This window comes from Acanthopagrus latus, chromosome 15, assembly GCF_904848185.1.
Source record: "Acanthopagrus latus isolate v.2019 chromosome 15, fAcaLat1.1, whole genome shotgun sequence".
NCBI classification, from domain to species: Eukaryota; Metazoa; Chordata; class Actinopteri; order Spariformes; family Sparidae; genus Acanthopagrus; species Acanthopagrus latus.
In genome coordinates, this window is record NC_051053.1 from 21,428,830 (window position 1) to 21,451,475 (window position 22,646).

The following is a 22,646-nucleotide window of genomic DNA, read 5'->3' on the forward strand; positions in this document are numbered from 1 at the left end:
GCGGTGTTACATTAGCTGTAAATATATTGTGTTTCCGCGCACGTTAGCGTTGCACTAGAGGGCAATATGTGAGGCGTGTTTTATTTGCTCGAGGCCAAAAGCTTTGGGTCGGATTTGGTTTATGCTCTGCTCCCTCGATTACCTTCTGTGTATATACAAACCCGCCAGTGGATGATTAGCTGAGATAATTCATACGTTATCCTCCCTACATGCAGAAGCTATTAGCACCGTCGCACAGCCCCTCAAACAGACTGTTTCGGAGCTCTTAGAGTAGAGAAATATGCAGATCCATCTCTGTATCAGATCCCCAGATTCAGAATGGACTGACCTCGCTCTCTTTGTCATTCTGAATCATAGCCGGTCTTCACATTTGCATTTCTGGGGTGAAACAGTTGAGCGCAGGTTGGGTTTAATTTGCTCCAGCACTGTTTGTGTGCATGATGTAAACACAGAGACCCTGGAGGGATGTGCCGGCCTGCTGACTACCTCTCTCTCATCAGCCGTTCTGGGTCCTTGTGATTTGTTATACTGAGCTGTATAAATAAAAGTGACTTGACTAATCATTAATCTGAGGATGTTTCTCAGACCCCTCCACCAAAGTAGTTGCACAAGACAAACCAAATCAGCAGGTTTCCTTATCTCAGATTTATCAAGGTTTTCCTCAGAAGTATCGAACAAGATGCCAAACTCGCCTGGCTGGTAAAGGTAAAACCGAAAGTCAGCCTAAAAAAACAACAGATAACACATGTTGTAGTTACAGTCTATAAATCCTTCTCAGCAATGATTGCCTAATTCTTGCTTAATCGTCTTTCGACATCACCTGCGGCTGACTCAACAGAGCCGAGGTGCGCTAATATTAACCAACCAGCAGAGTTAAGTTCAGACCCTCAGTGCAGCCTGCGAGCCGAAGTTTGCCTGGCAAAAGGTTTAACTTGGCTCAACGGTGCAAGTGAAAAAGAAGAGAGGGAAACTTTTCATGCTGATTTATTTTGGGGGCCATAAAAATGCTCTTCAAGCACGTAGCCTCGTTACCTCGTTACTTATCTGAGTGTGATGGGTAAAGTGACGCACAACAGGATCTTAGTCCTGATTTTACAGTTGATGCAAATCGGTGCCTGTTCCCATGTGTGGCAATCGCCATGTGTGATCAGTCCAAAGATGCGAAATTGAAATACTTTGTCACCATTACTCTCTTTTCTCCGTCTCTCCTCATTTGTCATCTGCAGTTCTTCTCTGAACACGATCTTGTCATGTATCTATTTGTATTGACAGGGTGTAGTGATAGATCTATAGTTTCTATCAGGATACATACACACAAGCTTTTCGGGATTTGTAACCGTGTTCTTGAGCTACAGCACGAGCAGGAAGTTTCACGTTTTTTGGAACAAACATAATCCTCGCTGCCCCGCACGTCATAATCCATCCTCCCGCTCATAATCTTCTTTTTTTACTTCCCTTTTATTTCACTTCAAATTAGCGCACAAACAACTTGCACACAAACTTAGACCGTATCATTCCGCCGTCGTGTCTCGTGTGTGAGATCTTGTCATCTTGTAACGATCTGTCAACTTTAAAACTTGGGAACCTACTGTAGTACCATTTTGCCATTTAACAATAAAGTAGTTTTTTTCTTCTGGCCAGCCGTCCTCCGATGGAAAAACTTTGGGCACCCATTTCAGAGTGAGGAAGCCAACAAATCAAACGTCACTGAAACTCATGAACAATCGAAAATGTGCTGTGTTGACTCTAGGAAACTGTATTGAGTTAATCTAACCCTATGCTGATGTATATAGTTTTAATTTAACACTAAACCTGTTGTTGTCCAAGTTATGAGTAACTTCGGAGTGTTGTTGTTGCGGTAAAAAGGGGGGAAAGTGTCACAAGACAGATGCTATTGTGAATACAGTCAACTTGCATTGTTTGGTAATTCACATCATCACATTAGACTCAGCTGTGCTCTGGAGGATACACATCAGAAGAGCTACGTGTCATCACCAGGGGAAAATACACAAAGCAGTAAACTGACAGTGTAAACTCCAAACATCCTCTCGACCTTACGCTCCCATCCTGCTTCTGCCTCAGTCTCACTCCTGCACAAAGACTGTTTTCGTGCCTTTTTTGATTTATAATCGAGCAAAGATAAACTTCATTCGAATATGAGAAATCCAGCGTAGATCTTGGACTTGTCTGCCGCGTCGTCATCCCCCATCCCCGGCAGATAAGTGCCGGCTTCCTGTTTTGTTATGCCGGCCTTCCAGCCAACTCTCCACCAATTAGATTCACGCATGCAACCACATGGACGGAGAAAAGGGAGAGTGAGGAATGATGAAAAGAGGCAAAAAATGAAAACATGAATGTTTTTGGTTTTGTTCGCCGCTGCAGCCCGATGTCATCATCACAAAGGATCCTTCTACATGCTGTTTTATATTTGCATCCATGTAATCAAGTCGAACAACAGGCACCCAAAGGGGTTGAATAGGTTACTTTGTGATGTTTCTGTGCCCTTCCATCATCTTTGATCCGTCTTAATTGTTTCGCAGTTCGGGGCGACTCCTTCTTCGTGCCCTCACATCACAATCGTTGTGTCAATAACAAAGAAAAAGTTGCCCGTGTACACATGCTGTCATCAGCTGTTTATTGTCTGTCTGATAATGACAGGCCTGTGGCTGCAGTGAAAACACACGGCGAGACAGACAGTGGCAGAACTTGATTCTGCAGCAGCGTCTCTCGGTGGCAGTTACGTGAGCCTGCCAAAAGTGGAGCATGTGCACACAAACTGCCAGAGTGTGTCGTGCCATCGCACCTATACCATGAGCAACAGGATCCCAGACGTGTTTAATATCACAGCACATGATGTCCATGCTGTAAACATTCATAAGAGCAAGGCTGCATCCTCCCTCACGCACATTTGCAGACAGACGCTGACACGCTGTTACCGCGGGGGTAACCATGTCATGTGTCGTCTCTGTCACTACTCGTTCTGTTGTGCTTGCAGAGGCCGAGATGTCCCTTCAGGGGGGGTTTGTCAGGGGGTGTCAGTGACAAAGCATGAAAAAGAAGCATCAGCAAACACTTCCATCACTGTTTTGCGTCAGTTTTAAGCATTACGTCAGTGCAAAGCTCGACTGTCTTCATTCCTGAAAGTGCTCTTATCTTCAGCAGGTCGACACCAAGGTGGCATCCTTTGTGTCGTCTTGTGCGGTTAACATAACTCTTCCCCATGACCCCTTGAGGGCTCGCCTATAAACACCCATTTCCACCCCTCCTCCAACAGCAGACCCTGACTCATGCACCCCAGGGGCCACCCAATGTCAAAAGGCAGACACCCTACCCCCACATCTACTCGCCCATGACCCCCTAAGACCACAACAGGAACCACATTCTTTCCTTTGTGGCTAGTCTTTCATCCCTCTCCACTGCCGGGGCACCAGAAATAACCTGCAAGGAGCATTGTGTGCCAAAAACCGGGGGCCTTTTGTCCAGGCCGTGCCACAGTGCGCTGATAAAGTAAACACACCATGCTCCTTCTTTGTCATGCTTTCTTTCTGTGTGTCTGAAAATGCTTCTGTGCGAATGCATTTAGTTGCATACGTTTGGGAGGGACAGGTGAAGCGGACATTCTGTGGTTTCATCAAGGAAATGCCCATTTTATATGTATGAGTGTGCTTAGGGAGTGTCTGCCAGTGCATCTTTCTCCCTCGAAGGCACAAACTTGAAACCGAGGTAGCGCCGAACACACCTAGTTTCATGTGTTATCTTTGCATATTGCATGGGAATATATTGAGAGGAGTGCTGTGGCAGAGTTGATGCTTCCAGGACAATAAAAAGTCTAAGCCTGATTTAAAGCGTCAGATACATGCTGCTCCCTCTCCTATTGACCCAGAGGCTGCAGCAGCAGCAGAAGGAGTCAGGCAGAGTGAGACAGGATCTGACAAGACAAGACAGTACGAGGTGTGGTGTGTTTATCTTTTAGTTAGGCTTCCTTCATTACACACGCACTTCCTGCATTGCAGATAACCCCTTGGAATTGTGGTAAACATCAGCCTGTTTTTTTGCATTGTGCATGAATGAGGAATAGTTTGACATTTTTAGGGAAGCGCTGTGTGTTAAATTTGTCAGCAGCCCGTTAGCTTAGCTTATCTCAGTGACTGGGAAAAAGGGGACAGTCTGAAGTCCATCCACTGGCATCCGGTAAAACTCTTTAGTTATAGTTAGTTAACACAGGCTGAATTATAAAAATGGCGTTCCACCCATTTACAGAAGATTGCGTCTCCAGTAGCTTCCTGGGGTCGTTGGTTGCCTGGCAGGAAACAGTCCAGCACTCCCTCTGTAAAACAGTGAATTGTAGTTTTTTTAAAGGATTCAACAAAAAAAAGATGTTAATTAGCTTTAGAGGTGTTGATGGGCAGACTTTGTTGCTGAGGGACAGAGCGAGGCTAGCTGTTGCCAGTCTTTGTGCCAAGCTAAGCTAACCTGCCATTACAGTAGCTGTAGCTTTATATTTAATGGGACACATATAAGACTAGTACTCATCATTTAATATTAACTGTCAGGAAGTGATTGAGAATAATTAAAGGGTTTGGACAGAGACATTAAAGAGGCAAACCACTTCGAGCACTGAGATTCTCAACAGTTTGAACCGATGTGGCTGACGGGCGTCGAGGGTTACACGGGTACGTTGTCGGAGGAAGGTGGTGTTGTGAAACCCTGTGCATGCTCAGTACAAGTGCAACCTGCCTATAACCTTATTTTGGGGTGAAGTCACTGAACTTGTTGAGCAGTTTTTTTTTTTATCAGATTTGACTCCCGATTCTGTACATTATGTCCCAGAGTCATTTAGACTGGGCCTGGTCCCAATAACTGCTCAGCGATGTTGCCAAGATGGCTGCCGAGTGGCAAGACTTGCCTAATAGGACTTGTATGAAGAGCGATGGTGACCTGCCCTGAGTGAAGGAGCAGCAGTATCTTTGTATCCAGCCTTTGAAAGAGGCCAGAAGTGAACTCAGGACACGAGACTCACAAACAGGCAGCTTACTCAATCAGTGTATGAGTAAGTGAATATGTAAACTGACAAGAATATTCCCAGAACAGACCGACAGCAAAATAGTTTGAAAAGACTCTAACACAGCCGTAGGTGAGGGATCATTCAAGTCATTTCACTTTCTCAGTTACATATTTAGCTACCAGTGTCTTCATTTGGTTGCTCATTATCAAATATTATCTCCCCCACCGGGCTTATTATAACAGATGCATGATGTTTGTATGATTTAAACCAGGTCGCTTGACTGCACAAGTTTGACAGACTAGAGTTTTTCTATGCATGCAGAGTTTTATTGAACACAAAGAAAGCCAGGGGGCGGGGGAGGCATGCAGCAGGACAGATGGAGGGCAGAAACCGTACACCAATCTGAATCGGAGGGTAGGACCTGCCTAAAATGTTTAAAGCAGAAGAACTGGTTCCGATCCGGACCTGTTTACATTCAGTTCCTCATCATGAGCACTGGATTTATCAGAGAGAAATCAAATACATCTCCCTGGATAAGATCTTTGATTGGCCAGTGACGGTTTAAAACTGGCACCATGTGGAGAAACCTCCCATCAGTATTTCACAAAAGAAGGAAGAGTGATGTTTGTTTTGCATGTCAGATCACTCCCTCTTTCATAAACCCACAATTTCCATGTCAGCACCGAGTGCTCTTTCGCTGTCTGACGCTCTCGGTTTGGACAAACACCTTCGGTAATCCAGCAGGCTGTATGCCAGAAACTAGACGGTGTTCAGGTAATTCCAACCAAAACACACAGCGCAGCCTTAGCCGCAGGCCTACAGGGAAACTACCAGTCATCCACAAAAACAAAAGAGGTGACTCAAGGAAACGTAGAGACAAACTGACGTGTGAATTGTTCTTTGCAGTGAAAATTAAAAGATCTTTAAATCCATAATTGCTGCCATTCATCTGCAGACTTACTTTAGTACATTTCAAAGCGATACTTTGCTGGATTTGCTGGTTGCTGTTTGGAAGTTTTCTGGAGAAAGACAGTCGATTGTGGGGTTGTGAAATACCCACACTTTGGCTTGATGGCTTGTCAGCCCAAAGTATCTGTATTTGATGACCGGGGGAATCAACAATCAACTGTCTTTCGGGAATTGTCGACGGGCAGAAACGTCAGAAGCACAGCAAAACAAAAGGAAAGTAAGGAAATACAAAGGGCAGGCTCTCTGATGATCCAGACATTTCTTAACTCATTTTTGTATGAGTCCAAACATTGCTTTTTTTTTTAGAGAGATTCCTGTGTAGCATTAACCTGACACATCTTGTTACACAGAACCACTTGGAAGGCTTTGCTTGAAACTGTTTGGAGAAGGCCAGTCACTTTAAAAAAAACAAAACATGGTAGTTGCTTGGACAAAGCGTGAGTCTATCACCATCCATCAAGGGCTAATTTAAAGCAATCGGATCAACAGTATGTGAGCACTGCTAGTTTGGTTCTTTGCTCTACGTTCAATGAAATAAACCCTCCTGTTCTGATGTAACGGATGCTACAGCAGCATCAGTGCTAACCTCTTGAGACTACAGTGTAATAGACCCATCACTTTCAAATGCACCAAAACTACTTGGTTGGGTTACAGAAAAGATAATGGTTTGGCTTTATTTAACTACTTCCACCACCACCACCAAGAGATTATGGTTTCCCCAAAAATAACTCCGACCTCCTCCCGATGCAGACGTTCTGTCTCTTTCTGCTGCTTTCACTCTTGTCTCTTGTCTCGTTATCGCCCCGTGTTAGTGCTAAACCTTCAAACATGTGTACTTTCATTGCTGAGACAAATGGTCACGTTCATACACTGAGACTAGGCTGCTCAAAGAGCCGCCATTGTTGTTTTAAATCACAGAGTCAAATCTCTCGCTGTCGCCACGTTTAGAGCCGCCAATAGTTTCACTGATTGGTACAAACACTGTGGTTTGGATAGAAGAACCGGCAACCAAATGGCTTCAAATCTACGGAGCATTTGAGCGTCTTTCAGCTAATTGTTTTGGTTGATCTTCACTCTACATCTCACTGCTTTCACCAACTTCATTTCCAGCTGTGGTAGGCAGACATTTTCAGGAATAAAAGCTCTTGTAAAATTACTGTACATTAACTGCCCTGCACAAAACATTAGAAAAGTTAGTGACCAGCTGGTGAGCATTGCGGCGGAAGAGGCAACTATTTCCATTTCGGAGGGAGGAGCATTCATCAGGTGGCAAATGAATGCTCATGTTGTTTGCTAACGCGTTCTCCGTTACAGTTTTAAAAGGTGAAAATACATCAACATGTGTTTGCAGCCTGTCGCGCTGCCTCTGACTGGCATGGAAGCTCATTAACGCATGTTTAAAGTTGCTGCACACACATCATCCCAACTTGGTGCTGTTATTTTTGCTGTCTGTAATCTTTACATCAAGTTATATCGAGCTCACATCCTCACAGGATCACCTGCCACAACAACTGTTTCAATGATTGGCCGCCTTCCAAAATATGATACATGGGAGGGATTTTTAATTTTTTTTTTTGCTTCATGTCCTGAATGTCAAACTGTCTGAATGGGAGGAAACTTTCGGTAAATATTTAGACACGGCTAAATTGCAGATATGTAAAGATCAGAAAGCAGGTTCGACTGTGTTTACACATTAATCCGTGTAAACAAAAAGAGCGTATGCTGCTGCTGAACATCCTGAGCCTCCTGCCTTCGTCTTGCTGCAGTTTTTTAAGTGGTGAGGCCGTGGGGAGAGCGCAGCGGAGAGAGACCATATGACACAGATTTTAAAGCACTTTGTGGCCAGTTTTGGCAGCTGGAAATGCCACTATAGCTTCCATGGTATGCACCGGGGGAAGATAAAAATGGAGTGAAGAAAATGAAAGAAAAGAAGGAAATTGCTTTAAATGAAACCTCCCTTGTTTCTACAGGGAGGCTTTCTGAGTCTTTGCGTCTACCCCAGAGGTGTAGATGGCTCCATACGGGCACAGATTGCCGAATATACGTTCGCCATTCTCCCCCGGCGGAGGATATTACAGAACAGGAAAATAAAATCTGATAATCTCACTCCACTGAGGTCAAGCAGTGCGCCTGGGGCTGTGGAGAAAATGTGAAAACCCAATTATGGCACATTTTATGTGAAAACAAACACAAAGTCCCCTTTGATGCTAAAAAAAATATCTGTCTGGGAATCTGCGCTGCACAGACACATGAGGTTTTTGCCAGATCAACACAACACATCCTTGTTTTTATCTTTAGACCTCCAATGAGAGAGGCAGAGACGAAAAGAGGGAACGAGGTTACGGTGACTAATGCTAAGAAAAGAAACCGGAGCCTCTGCTCATAAAGCTCCTTCATACAACTCTCTCGACACCCAATCAATCTGTCCCTGACATCCTGTTCTCCGCACAGGTCCAACCCATCGACGCAGGGCTTTTCACATGGTGCCGTTCTGCTCTGCGCAGGTTATGTAACGGCCTGCTATATCACAGGGCCTGGATGTCATGAGCTGTCGTTAGCTGACAAGAACTTTCATTGTGAACAGTGAACACATGCGCTGACGTCAGCATGGTATAGACGTTTTCAGTAAACGCCCGTGTAAAGCTATTATAATTTAGCTGTCGGCCCAGTAAAACAGTTCTCCTCGTGATGATTCTTTATGATTATTTATGACGCAAAAAGTCAATAAGAGGCCTACAAGCAGTAGACCACCTGATCTCTGTAAACGTAGCTCCAGCATACTCCATATCCAAATCCCATCGAGCATCCATCAGACAGGCGGCCCCACTGTGGATCGTACAGACGTGGACTCTGGACCTCCGTTGGTGTCCGGTGGTGGTCGGCACCAGGCAGTCGGGGGCAGATTCCTCTGACTTCTGTGTGTTGCGAGGTGTGGCCTTCGAGGATGGGACTTGTTCGGGCATGTCCCGTGTGACGCTTGTGACATTGCCGGTTCTGCTGTCCAGTTCAGCAGAATCACCAAAGAGTTTGTACAGATAATTATAGTGTTGTGGTTTTTTTTTTTCTTCTGATTCATTCTGTTAATTATCTTGTTTGGAACCGCTGAACCTCACACCATCTTTGTCCTGCAGCTGTTGTACAGTAAATTTAAACTGCGGTGTGTCACAGGCTTCGTAGACAGCCCTCTGTGTGCCGGTGTGTCTGGAAGTTTTTTTTTTTTTTTTTTTTTGTTGCCTGCGTGTGTTTTTTGTCTCAGTGTCTGGCAGCGGTACCAGTAAATGAGCTGGTGACTTGTATCTCACGCCTTGTGCCAAGATGTGTTTTGCCTGCTGACTGTTTCCTCCCTCCTCCTTCGCCTCCTCTTCTGCCATGTTTTCTTCTTTCATGTCTTTGTTTGTTTACATTCACAGTGGATGGAAATCACAGACTCAGAAGGACGCAGCCAGGAACAAGGCTTTTCTCCGTCCTTTCCTTCCCCTTCTCTTCCCCTCGCTGAAATGCAGGCGGTCGGGGCATGCTTGGGGTTTCCAAACGAGCGTCTGTGTTGGGGGTCTCTGGAGAGCAACCCCGCCATAATAGCCGGGTGGAGTGGGCCTGGCGAGCGCAGAGAAGGGAAAATGAATAGCATGCTATGGGGCTTTCCAAACCCTAACTCCTTACAAGGCCTCTGCAGACTACGTTGTGCTGAATTTTACCCGTATTTGACAAAACATCCAGCACGTGATGATGGGACAAGAGTTGAAAATAATGTTTCGCGGCTTTCTCACACTCAGGATTTGTGGAAAATGCTGCGGTCAGGCCTGTAACGCTGTCATTTTTGCAGGAGAGAAGCTGTTTGAGTCTCCTGTTTGTGTTACAGTCTTGGTTCAATCTTTGATTCAACTCTGCCCTACATTTCACAACTCATCCTATCCCTGTTTCCTCTTTTCTCAGAGCGTGCCGGGAGTGTGCATGCACATACACCACCATGATGGAGCTCCAGTGGTATGCACGTCACTGCCCATACTTGTGTATGTGAACGACTGCATCTGTGTGTGTGTGTGTGTGTGTGTGTGTGTGTGTGTGCGTGCAGCCCGTGGATTTCTCGTGCAGAGGAGTCGACCACGATACGGCTGTAAATCTCAAAGGAAAGCTGATAAATTGGAGCCCCGGTGACAGTTTGACTTCCTCCCCTCGGAACGGACTTTGCTCCCTAACCTTGGGAAAGAACTACCACGTGCTCCTGGAGAGGAGAGACCCCCATCTCTGCTCCCTCCTTCCATCCCCTTCATCTCACTGATTATGAGTTTATGTCAAAGGAAGGGAGGAGTGACACAACAACAAAAAAAAAAGAGCCAGAACGGGAGGAAATCTCAGACAGGCGTGAAGTATCATCCACTGACTCACTCAGCGCGATACACAAACACAGACCGACTCCTATACAGGCACACCGCATTGTTTGATGGCTGGAAGGCATACGCAGACATGTACACAAACAGCACAGGAGCGAGGGCGCACACTCGGAAAGCACACACTGTGCAAACAAGGGAAGAGGCCTTTTCTCTTTTGTCACAGACATGCAAACCTACAGGGAGGCAGAAATAACAGACACCGGCCCCGTCTTTGCTGTGCTCATGGAGCTCCATTGTCCTCGTCGTCTTTCACGTTCACTCCCATCCCTCTGTTAGCACAATGAAGACACCAACCGTTTGCACTTGATCACCCCGTAGAGCTTCTGCACAAAGGCCGACTTAGCTTTTGCTCCTGTGTGCGACACTGTAAGGGGAAGTGAAAACATGAGAAGAACGCTTACAAAGAAAAGTTAAATCCTTCCACAAAAGATGAGTGAATGTATACAGTACATACAGCAAGCCTCCCTACTGTATCTCACTCTCTTTGTGAGTCACAGGTGTGACCTTTCACCTCTCCACAAAGAGGAAACCTTTTTCATTTTAACCTCGCATTGCTCCGCTTGGCTGGGAGGAGTAAAAAAAAAACAAAAACGAGCGTGACACACACGACGTACACTCCTACAGAGATAATGGCAAGCTGCTGACGCTTTACCAAGGATTTTCTAAGCACTCTAATTTTCTCCCTTCCCAGCGAGATCAAACGGGACTATCTGTGCCTCTCCTTGACAGACCCACACCAAAGCAATAACACAGGCTCACACAGATTAGTAATCTGTCAGTACTCGGTGGGAACCTGAAACACCGATAAAAAAAACAAAAAACAGCCGCATCAAGAATATCTTCTCCCACAGGATCTGGTGGCATTCCAAGATCCTGTTTGTTCCTCCTCCCGTCAGATTTTGGGGGGAAACAGAATGAAAACATTTATCAGACCGAGTCCATTCATCATGCAGCTACAGCCGCTTAATGAGCACTTTGCGGGATATAATATGGGAGTTATAATTGTCCTACAGGAAAAAGAGACAGAGAGAGAGAGAGAGAGAGATGTGGTTCGTTTCAGAGAATAATGCCAAAAATCTGATGGGCTCTGGGATGAAGGGATGACAAGATGGTGAACTTATGATCCGGCACCTAAGGAGTTAATTGTCCATTGTTCAAGTTGTGTTTGTTTTTGTCACATAACGGTGTATATGGAAGTAAGAGTGAGCACCACCATAAAGATATCAGGAGCTGTAAAGAGCAGACGACCGAGCTGGGGATGATGGATGGGTCACGCAAAAATAGGAGACAAAGGAGGCCGATGTTTGAGATCTGTGTAGGACCAAAACGTTGACATACGTACATCGCTTGACATATCGATACATATCTCACAGCGTAATGCAGCGTAACATGAAGAAGCCCACGTGTTTTAAACACAAACCATGAAGTTTTCCTCAATCTGACCAAGCGGTTCTGCCGCCTGAACCTAAACAAACTGGGACCGTTTCACAACATCGACCACATGCTTATTTTTGTCACCACGGCGATGAAGCTTACTCGACCGTGGTTCTGTTGAAGTCCAGTGAAGTTTGTGGGAAGGATACGAAACATGACAGTGTAAAGTCGTGTTTTGTAAGCAGATGGAGGAGATACTGATTGATTTTCCATAAAAAAGTGTAAACATAACACCTGTGACCACGGATTTCAGGTTGTGAGTAGAAAAGCAGGAAGCCGAATCTACAATTGCTGGGCTCTGGAGAAATCCACTAAAAACCATCTCTGTAGCCCTGAGACTGAACAGACTGTAATGCTCACTGCATGCATGAGAAAATATTAACATGAAAGGGCAGAAATTCTGAGAACTTTTAAAAGAAATGAGGAACCATTCATGCACTTCCTGCAAAGTAACTCCATGAGGATCCTTAGCTTTATAAGAACTCTTTTTAAAGCATAAAGTAATGACTTAAATGCACAGTATGTAATTTCTGCCACTGACGGTCGTTCAAACATGAAAAAGAAGACGATGTCATGAAGTTGTGTGGGATCATGGGAGTTGTTGTATTCCTTGTTAAACAGAACCATGATGAATAATGGTGATCCACTGCTTGTAAGCAATAGAAACAATAGTCAACTTGGGAGTGGCTAGCGAGCAAGCTCACCGTCTTCCTTCCTCACTCTTTGACAAATCGTCTGGTGTTTCCCTCGAAGTCGGAGCGACTCGACTGGGTGAAGGGGATATAACCGCTGCCACTGACAGGCAAACAACTGGAAGACCTTGAATGTGTGTGAACATCGTTGGAAATGTTCAGGGTAATGTGAGCGCACAGCTGAACAAATTCAATTTTTACATATCATCCTTTTAATTAATGTTGACATAATGGTTAAAAAAAAATCCTATTATCTCAAAACTAAGTGTGTCTTTGCTTCTTGAGACTGTCAGACGTTGGCAGATCAAACTCACAGTAGCTCTTTTTTAAGACATTATCATAAAGTGTCTCCTGGACACGTTTGTTAATGAGCCTGAAACCGAAGAATCAGTTTATCCAGGGGGGTAAATTTGAACCTAATTAGAATTTCCAAGTTCATTTGCAGCTAATCTCTGTGGTGATAACATCAGAGGCTGCTGCCTACTTGTCTGCCCATGTTTACAGATGTGTGACCGTGGCAGGCGCCTTTCCTGTATGCACCCACAGGACCCAGCTGGAGGGTGGTGGAGGAGATCTGATGGACGTCAGACTTATTATTCTCACTCTGACTGTGCAGTCTACTAAAAACATCTCTGTCGCGCTCTTCAAGTTGTGTACACAGGAGCTCTTTGTGGAGGCCTTTTGTGTGTCGTGCAGCGTAATGAACTCACTGTAAAGAGCCGTTGCTGTGTCGGTCTGGTTTCTATTCCATATTTCAGTAATCACGGAAACTGTGTCAGTATGTTTTTATGAAGACGTGTTTTTAGTCATTTTTTTGTACTCTTTTGAAGAAGAGGAAAATAACAGATGACAGAAAGCTTCATGTGTAAAATGAGAACCGAAATCACTCAAACACTTGTGTATCATGTTGTAGTTGGGCTGAAGATTTTCACATTTTATGTCACAATCATACATGAAAGTCCATTCCTGTATTTGTCAACCTGGATTATATTCTCATGTTTGTGTTTTTATGGAGATTGGTCGTTATAACTTTTTACTCACCATTGCATAGAAAACTGCTGTATGTAGAGAGAAGCACAAGCTTTCTAACCTTGTTCTGTCCCCTGTCTGGTTTTGTGTCTACTGGCAGCTGTAACTGACCACTCAGAGCTTTAAAACTGTGTTCAACACCAAACACACAAAGACGCAAAATACTCAATATTTGCACATGAAAAATCACTTCACATATGCACCAACAGCGGCAGAAATTGAAAATATTGCAGCATTAGGAAGAATCTTAATGTGTCCTGTTGACACAAGTATCTAATTCCAAATGGAGACTTTACCTGGGAAGTACCAATACTTTCAGGATTTATATGCCCTTCTCTGCTTCCTTCTACTTCTATATTCATGAAACACGTTGGCAGAGAAAATGGTGAGAAGCACGGAGCAACATCTACACAGCTCTACGAGTGTACACGAAAGTATTCAGATAGAACTATGAAATCTTTAACGTAAAGGGACGCAGGGAGAGCTGACAGTCATCTACTGCAGGTAACACAGTAACGAGGGAAAAGTACCTCATGCAAACCAACTTCAAAACACCCAACTATTAAGCTGCAGCTGTTCAAGTGATCTGCCTATTGTGGCCGACCTTTCTGGCTGAAGTTATACCTGACTAAATGGATCTGAGAGAGACACACAGGGTGACAAATACCTCAGTAATTATTGTTTTAATGAAAGCAAGAACAGTATTACACGATGTTGGACGAGGCCCAAGTCTAAATATGTGAAACTGAGAGTGTGCACGTACCAATTAATACAAGCTGGGAAATCCATTTGGCCAGGGAGCAATGTGGGGTGTTTCGCGAGGGGTCACTGGGATCCCACGGGAGTGCATCGGGCACTAAATTCTGTAGCTACATCTCACTTGACGAACTGTTTCGCTGACATATCTGTCTCATGTGTTTCGAGCATAAATTCAAAATGAGAGACGGCTGCTGCGGAGGAGGTCATCTGCTCCGCCTGCTGCCTCTCCGGAGATGATGGATTGTGATACGGCATCTGAGAGTCGGAGCGGTTCATTCTGGGTTTCCGGAGACACATGGCAACACAAGCTGTAAGGGTGAAGCGTCAGGCAGCCCGGATGTGAAATTGTTTACTACACATGCACAAAATTATATATCGTACGACCCAATCAAATGCACCCATGTGTGACATATTTTGTCTTTGCCATTAAACTCAGGAGTTCAATGATGCTCGGGGAGCAGATGCAGGTTCCAGAGGTCAGAGGTGAAACGCTTTAGCCGCGTTTTAAGAATGCGACAGTAGTCATGTATCGCCTGCCTGAAGTGTCTCGATGCCAAACACTTACTCCGGAAATAGTTTTGAACTCGTTTAACCGTTTAAAAACGGATCGTCCAGTGCCGAGGAGACAAACTCAGGCAACAGAAGCGTTAAACATACTTTAACACATTGAAGTATTATCTCACAAATGCATGCAAACGATTCATGTTAAACTGAACGATGTTGTCAAAGCTGGGGGTCACCTCACATCCATTATCACCCCAGGTGGTCATCGCACCGATTCAGCCTCGATTAGCCATGACCGGGCGAGACTCCTGAATTGATGACAGCCCCCCTCCACCACCTTTACACCCAGGGTCAAAGGTAAGAACGCAGGCTGCAGCTGTGCAGAACGCCGTGTGATAGTCGCCCCTGAGCATTCGCTGATATCAGTTTGATTACAGCTCGAATATCCTGACTCAGCCCCTGTCTGCTTTGGTCGCCCTCATCGCAGGCTGGAGCTAGAAAATAAACATTTGAACTGACAGAAGCCAGATTATACACGAAGGCTTCCATACAGAACAATGACACAGATCTGTTTACTCTGCTTTAAAGTGATCCAGGGGTTTAACACAGGTTTATGAAAGTGGCTGTTTGAGTTGCTACATAGTACAAATTAAACTCTTGTGTAAAGAAGGTGTTCATTAGTTGATAGTTGTCAAAGAACTACAGAGGAGTTACAGCCGCAGTAAAAGATGTGAGGATCACTCACTGCCCGCTATATAGTGAACTATACTGTGAGTTCATCATCATTATTAGTTGTGAAGTGAGATTAATTATGCCCTATGTAGTTCACTCAGAGTATCCCACAATGCATCGTGGAAAGTAGTGTACAGCTGATGGTCACTATATACTTCTCTATAGAACTCCCTAGTTAGTGACAAGGGAGCAGTTAATGTTCGAGCGATTGTAGACGCAAACTCCGAAAATCAAAATTCAAAGTCAGAATTCTGACAAAAATTTGGAATTCTGAGGACAAAGTTGGAATTGGAAGGAAAAATTCTCAGAGTTTTGAGTTTAAAGTCTGAATTCGGGGGGAAAAAGTCGGAATTCTGTGAATTTGTAGGAAAAAAGTTGGATTTTGGAGGAAAAGTCAGAATACTGATTTCCAAATTCTCCAAATTCTGACTTTTTCTCAGTTGGAATTTGAAAAGCAAAGGCAGCCAACTCTGGATTCGGACCAGGAGGAAGGCGCTCCGGGCAGCACTTGTCAACCCAGATGTGACTGGCGTGATGGATGGATGGGGACCAGCCGTTGCAACAACATGTCTATTTCAGTCGCCCATTGTTTGGCACTCGGTCATGACTGTGTCTGTAGCCAGTCAACAGACAGTCTCCTGTGTGTGTGTGTGTGTGTGTGTGCTGCCCTCCTGCTCACAAAAGAAAAAAAAGGATTCACGGAGAGAAAAAAGAGGGGCATGTGTTTCCTCCCTCGCAGCACGTGTCCTTCCACCGAGTGAAACTGCTCGTCTCCCGCTTTCCTCTGTCTCATTTTTTTTTTTTTTTTTTTTAATACGCGATGCAGCTGAAGTGCACGCAGAATGGGAAATGTTTGGGTGGCATGGCAACACATTTCCAAAATGGAATAAGTGCTTGGCAGCGTTGGTGTTGTCCAATCGTCTGTGGTCCGATGGCACTCCTATTTTTTTAAGTTTTTTTTCTCCCTGTAATAGGAGAGTATGGCTGGCAGTTGTTCCAGAAACACTTGATTTGAGTGCATTGCTGTGAATACCGCACAGATAATCAACAGTGGACAATGTTGCCATCTGCTCCCCATAAACTGCTGCGAGGTTTTACGAGCAGCGTTGCAGCGTAAATTCTGGCTTTTTCCCGGGTTTATCTCGGTCAAGTCAACAACATGCACTTTTCAGGTGGCGCCTATCAGCTGCTCATCGCCATCTCACTTTCTTCCTCCTCTTGCTGACAGCTGCGAGGGAAAAAAAAAAGGCCGCTCTCTGGGTAAAGACATTTTTGCATCATAATTACAGTAATTAATGACGGCGTCCAAATAACACCCCCCTTGAGCGAATGTTTGAAAGTGTTTATAGCTGATGTTCGGATTAATTACCGGAGAAGAAACAGATGACTACTCATCCTTCTTCACACCATTAAAGAGACGTATTAAATCTAACTGTTTATTGTTTTCGGATTGTTATTGAACCCGGGAAGCCAGTTAACAGCCTCCTCTGCTCATTTTTAGGGGATTTCATGTCTGATTCCTTGGACGATAAGTCTTTAAGATGTGTGAGCACAGTGGCTTGCCTACGGAACGTCAGGGAGGGAGGGATTTCCAGGTACTCCTGGGTGGCTGGCATACAATAAAAGCAGTCATTACGGTGCATTATAAAGATGTAAATCACATTGAGATGCAGAGGGAGGAGGGGACGGGCACGGCAATCACTGGAGCCATGGTGACAAAGTGTCGGGTTGCACTCTGTCACCTGGGAGAGGAGCGTTAGTCAATCAGTGACATGTGACACTGCCGGCCACCTGTCTGACTCGGGTAGGTGTCCGCTAACACGCGAGTACACATGTAGGGCCGGACGAACGCAGCTGTACTGGACAGGAAGATTAATTTGACCGACCTGGAGCACAAAATGTACCTTCAGTAAAAGCGGAGGAGGGATTCTCAGCATTTTTTGCCTCATGGATCCTGAGCAAGAAGTACGAGAGAGAGTGACCTCAACATAATGATCACTTTGTTTCCTTTAGTTTGTTTTATTGCTTTTATAATTGTCTATTTATTCATTACATTACTGTGCTCATTACAACATACCGTTAATTCACACACACGTGAACATGTACTTAAATCCTTAATCGACTGGAAATAATCTTTTTTTTATTAATTATCTTCTCTCTCTAATATTTGTGGAGTTATACCAAGAACAGGATCGCAGATATCTCTGTAGACATTAATATTTTTACCAGCCACGACAGCAATGACTGTTAATGATTTCATTGTGAGTTTGTGTGTGTCAAAATGTGTTCCCACACACATATTGTAGCGGGAAGTGACACATCAGAAGCATCAGAAGTTTTTTGTCACAACTGTGTGAGACTATTATTGAATCAATTCACAATAACGATACAAATAAAAAAGGCTTTCAGTCATCTCTGAGTTTACTATTGCGTGTGTGTTTCTTCCCCTGCAGCTGGTGTGATCCTTTAAAAAGACAGTCACAGTAGTTACTTGTCTAACTTATATTGATTATTCAAATAGACCCTGGCATGTCATTTTCCAGCATAGACCCAAAATAGAGGCTAATTTTCAACAAATTAAAAAGGCCAAGGTGATGGATTTAATAACATCACAACCAACTGAACACCCCTCATCTCATCCTTCCATTAAAATCACAGACAGGTGCTCTCTGGAGCCAGAGTTTGTCCATTCTGGGCCACTGTAGAAACATGGCAGACTCAGTGGAAGAGGTTCCACTCCTTCTGAAAGGCTCATTCTCATGAAACTAACTTTTTTCCTTTCTCAGGTGATCAAACTGCATTAAAAACATAAATATGAATATTATATTTCTCCCACTGGATCAACCTAAATCCCTCACACTGGAACTTACTTTCTCTTCCAATTGATTCTATAAAATAGCAATGTTGACCGAAAGAAAAACAACCTTCAAGCTCAACCAGCGGAGGAGACGCAGAGACTCAGAGGCTCAGAGGCCGTAAACATATCAGTATTTCAGAAGAAAACAAACATTTCTCTAAGGCTGGTTTGCAAGCGTGCTTCCCACTCAGCTGGATGTAAACACCAGATTACACCTCAAAAGGCCTGAGGAAAGGCTGATGTCATGACTCTGACCTCCTCCTAAGTTCTCAGAGGATCGTTCAAGTGATTTTTGCTGACAGCGTAAAACACAGCTCTCTTTGAAAGCACAGCCAATGTTTTCTCACATGTAATCGAGGCGGCGCAGCACAGGGCGCTGTAAATTTGTGTAACGTGGCCTTTCCTGTCTCGCTCTCCCTCTCTCCGATGTCTAGCGTTTGCCAGCCACAACTACAATGCTTCCTATTTATAGCGCTTTTACCTCAGATATTAACTCTCTCCCTCGCTTAGCCTGCAACTTCCTGCCAGAGAGGAAGCGTGCGTGTTTGTGAGTGCGGTTCACTGACCTTTGGGAGCAGCGAGCAACAAGAATGCTGTTGATGGCAACGGGATTTTGGTTTTTCCAGCCTTTTGTGTCAAGTTTTAAAAAGTGAGGTGTGAACAGATGTCTGGGCCTTTCAGCAGTTCATGACCAGTTTTTTTTTTTAAGTTTCCATCCTTTAAAATGTGAGCTTTCTGTCCTTCTTTTCATCAACTTATCCTTATTCTCGCAAGATCTAAAGACAAACTCACTCATTTGGAAAAGGAAAAGCTGTAGTTTTCTGGGCCTAGGTGACAGCTTTTCTGCATCTCCAAGCCAAGCGCACTCTGTGTCTATTTCAGGGCCTTTTAACGAGTGTGCGTCGTACATGTTTGGGTGTGAGTCCGCGTAAGCCGACACCTCGGACTTCACCTTCCTTCAAGGCCATGATCGAAGGAAAAGCTGCGGCTGGCTGGAACATCCTGTTTTGGACGTAAACACTGTCATGCAGGCACGGTTTTCCTCCCCCGTGTTGGAAAAACAATCTGCCCTATCAATTTATTTCAGCAGTCAGCCTCCCTGGTGGCCGGTAATAATGACAACACAAGCCTTTTATGCAGACCCCTGTCGAGGTACGAGGTGGCAGGTGCTTTGAGTTCGTTTCAGAGACTTGGACAGACATAAGAGACGTGATAGGAAATCCCAGGGAGGAACAAACTCGCCCGGCCGACATGTCTGACTGTCTGCCTCGCAGGGTCTGGGACATTTTCTTTTGACATCATCTCCTCTGGTCACCGCTGGGTTACCGGCCAGGGATATTCCATGACTAGGCTTCCTGCCATTTTGTTTGGGGCTGGTGGACAAAATAAGGGTATTGCACAGTGTTTACCGAACTTGCTGTAATCATCAAAGGAACAGTGTTGCAGCATTCTCCTGAACAGCTGGAGAAAAAAAACCCACATCAAATGACTTCATACAGCTTGTCTGGTGTAATGCAACTTTCCTGAAGCCCTGACGTCCCAAAATGATTTGAAAAGACGCAATTTAATCCCTTTTTTAGCCGATATCTTTACTGTAGCTGCTAAGCTAATAAAGTGTTAGCATGCGCCTGCCCTGTCTGCACAGTTGCACAATGTTGACTGTGTGTCAAGGATGTGAGTAACATCTTTTCAAATTAATTTGTGATCTCTGGGTTTCTGAAAACTTGAAGTGCACCGAACAAGCCGTGTAGAACCGTTTTATCTTTGTTTGTTCTTAACCTCTGCAAAGGAGATTATGTTTTATGCTTGTGCTCTTTGTCGGCTGGTTGGTTTGTGAGCAGGATTAGACAAAATCTATGAAACAGATTTCAACGAAACTTGAATGACAATTGGTTCTTGGCCCAGAATAGAGCATGTTAATGTTTGGTGTCGATACAGATAAAGGGAAGGATCCTGGACTTTTTCCCCAGTTCCTTAAACATTGTGAAACTGTTTTTCAACACGTTCATTTAATTCTCAATCTCTCAACTTTTGCAGAATCAGGGTTTTAGCTTAGGTAGCAACTGTGAAAAGAAAACAGAAATAGATAGAAAACACGAAACAAAAACGCATTTCAGCAGAACGAGGTTTGAATGAGCGAGCTGCAATAAAACGCTTCTGAAATGTGATGCAGGAAGTGAGTGTGGGGGAGCGAGTACATCTTCTAAAGAGTAGCTGGAAACTTTGCAGCTCAAATCAGACCTTTGATCTGTCAAAGCGAAAGTCTTCCACTGTGACCGTGAACGCTTATTAATAAACTGAGATTAAACCAGACGTATGAGTGCAGGTTGTAAATTTATTTCATGTTCATTCTGTTAGAGGAAAGGCCTTGTATTCTTGCTCCTTCACACACACAAACACAGCTCATAAAAAAAAAAGTTACTTAGAAAAATATACATTGATATTAGAACTGAAAACTTGAGATTCAGTGTTGAATTCAAATATACAATTTGCATATTAAGAAACTACAAAAAAAGGTCAGAAAAGGTGGCTTCGGTTCGAGTCCGGTTTTCTTGGAGAGAACACGGAGAGCAAGCATCCAGAAGAAGGCACTGTCCTTTTCTGATCTCCTCATAAAGCTTATTGAGCCTACATTCAGCAAAAAAAACATCAGGTTTTCATGTGTGCACGAAAGACGAAGAGAAAAGGTCATGGGTAAGACACTTCTTCCTGTTTTTTGTTTTTTGTTTTTTTTACCCCTCCCTGTTTCATCCTTGATGCCCCCCACTTACTCTGAAAAACAAAAAACTCGAGCTACATACAGGAGAGCCCAGCTACTGCTACAGTACTACAAATCTATGGTTAGCTGACTTTGGAAAGGTCATCAGGTTGAAAAGACAGCGGGGGCTTTTAAGACTAACCCTCACTTTCCTACTCCTGAGTTAAGCTGAATACCCATTTAAAAAAAAACAACTAAGGTCACTGCTTTTTGATTCAAACAGTAAGAATGTTCAAGGCAAATGTGTCATTGAGAAGCCAGCTGTTAACAACGTACTTAATCCTTTTTCTTCCACATCAGTTTCATCTTCCTTCCCTTTCAAAAACATCCTCGACTCTTTCTCACAGCCCTTCTTAACATCCATCTCTTGGTACATCGTGAGTGTCCAATAACTTTCCAAAACAGTCCCGACGCAGTCTTTTAAAAATCTCCTATAAAAATGTTCAGTTTCTCTCAATCTGGTCAAGATCCAGCTCTCCCCCGAGCTGGAAAATGTCCCTCTGTGTCCCACAGTCACCCTTCCAGAGGGTGCACTTCCCGCCCAGGATGTCTACAGGAGACCCGGGCGGCGAGTCCACGCTACAAGCCGAGTCGCTATCCAGCTCCTCGAAGGATGAATCCTCCTCCTCCTCCTCCTCATCATCTCCTGCCACTTCCTGACGTGGCTCCAGTCCCAGCTCGGGCACAGCAGCGAAGTCCGGTTGGCTGAAGGTGTCGGAGGTGGGAGGGGGCAGGATTGATTGGCAGCCGTCAGTGGCGGAGAAGCCGGGGCAGCTCAAGCTCTGAAAGGTCTGTAGTTTCTGTACAGAAGAGACAAAGAATAAGTGTGTTTCTTCCTGTTCCTGCTGTTGGATATCTGAGCGTCAATGTGTGTAGAATGATGATGTGCAGAGTTTGAAAAAGCGAAGGCTGTTTCACAAATTTTTAGGTTTTTGTCCCCATCTTCTCCAGCGGATAAGAAAATACTGCAACACTGTTTTGCAGAAATGTTTTGTGGATTACAAAACTTCACCCGACTTTCATTCGGTATGAGGGCGAGTAGATAATAATCAAATTCATTTTCATTTTGGCTGATCTTATCCTTTACGAGGCATGATTTGTGACATCACAAATACTTTCAAAGCCATCCCGGTCAAACATTCACGTACGTAAGAGGCCTCCAGTGCACGTACACCGAGAACAGACTTTACACTGAAGTAGGAAGCATTTTGCTTCCAGAAAAAGAGTTGCATATTCTAGAATTTTTTATGGGGGGTGAAGCAGAAGCAGCACATTTTTAGGATTCAAATGTGGCAACTGGGTGAATGGTAATGAGGTCTTAAACTCATGATCACATCCTGGCTAATGAGGCCATAAAAAGTAGCAGAAGAAGTAGTTTGTCTGAGGAAATACGAGCTGCAGGTCTTCCAGAGTGTCAGTTTTGAGGTTGGGTTTCAGTTTGAGAAAGCAGAAAGCTAGTCTTCCCTTTCGGAGAAGGCAAGTGATCATGTAAACATGAGAGCGAGCGCAAGCCATC

The 22,646-nt window shown here is 44.3% G+C and overlaps 1 protein-coding gene across 3 annotated transcripts in view; it reads right to left on the reverse strand.

Moving 5' to 3' along the window:
- Positions 1 to 3,956: 3,956 nt before the first annotated feature.
- The window catches only part of LOC119033404 (protein FAM53B-like), a 43,093-nt gene continuing 24,403 nt past the window's right edge, over positions 3,957 to 22,646 (reverse strand). For 2 of the 3 annotated variants that reach the window (XM_037123429.1, XM_037123428.1), the window contains exon 5: positions 20,688 to 21,930. In XM_037123429.1, the coding sequence (XP_036979324.1) occupies positions 21,574 to 21,930 (357 nt within the window). In that variant the 3' untranslated portion in view covers positions 20,688 to 21,573. Of the gene's footprint in view, positions 4,328 to 20,687; positions 21,931 to 22,646 lie in introns of those variants that run through there. The other variant, XM_037123430.1, reaches the window with a different exon arrangement.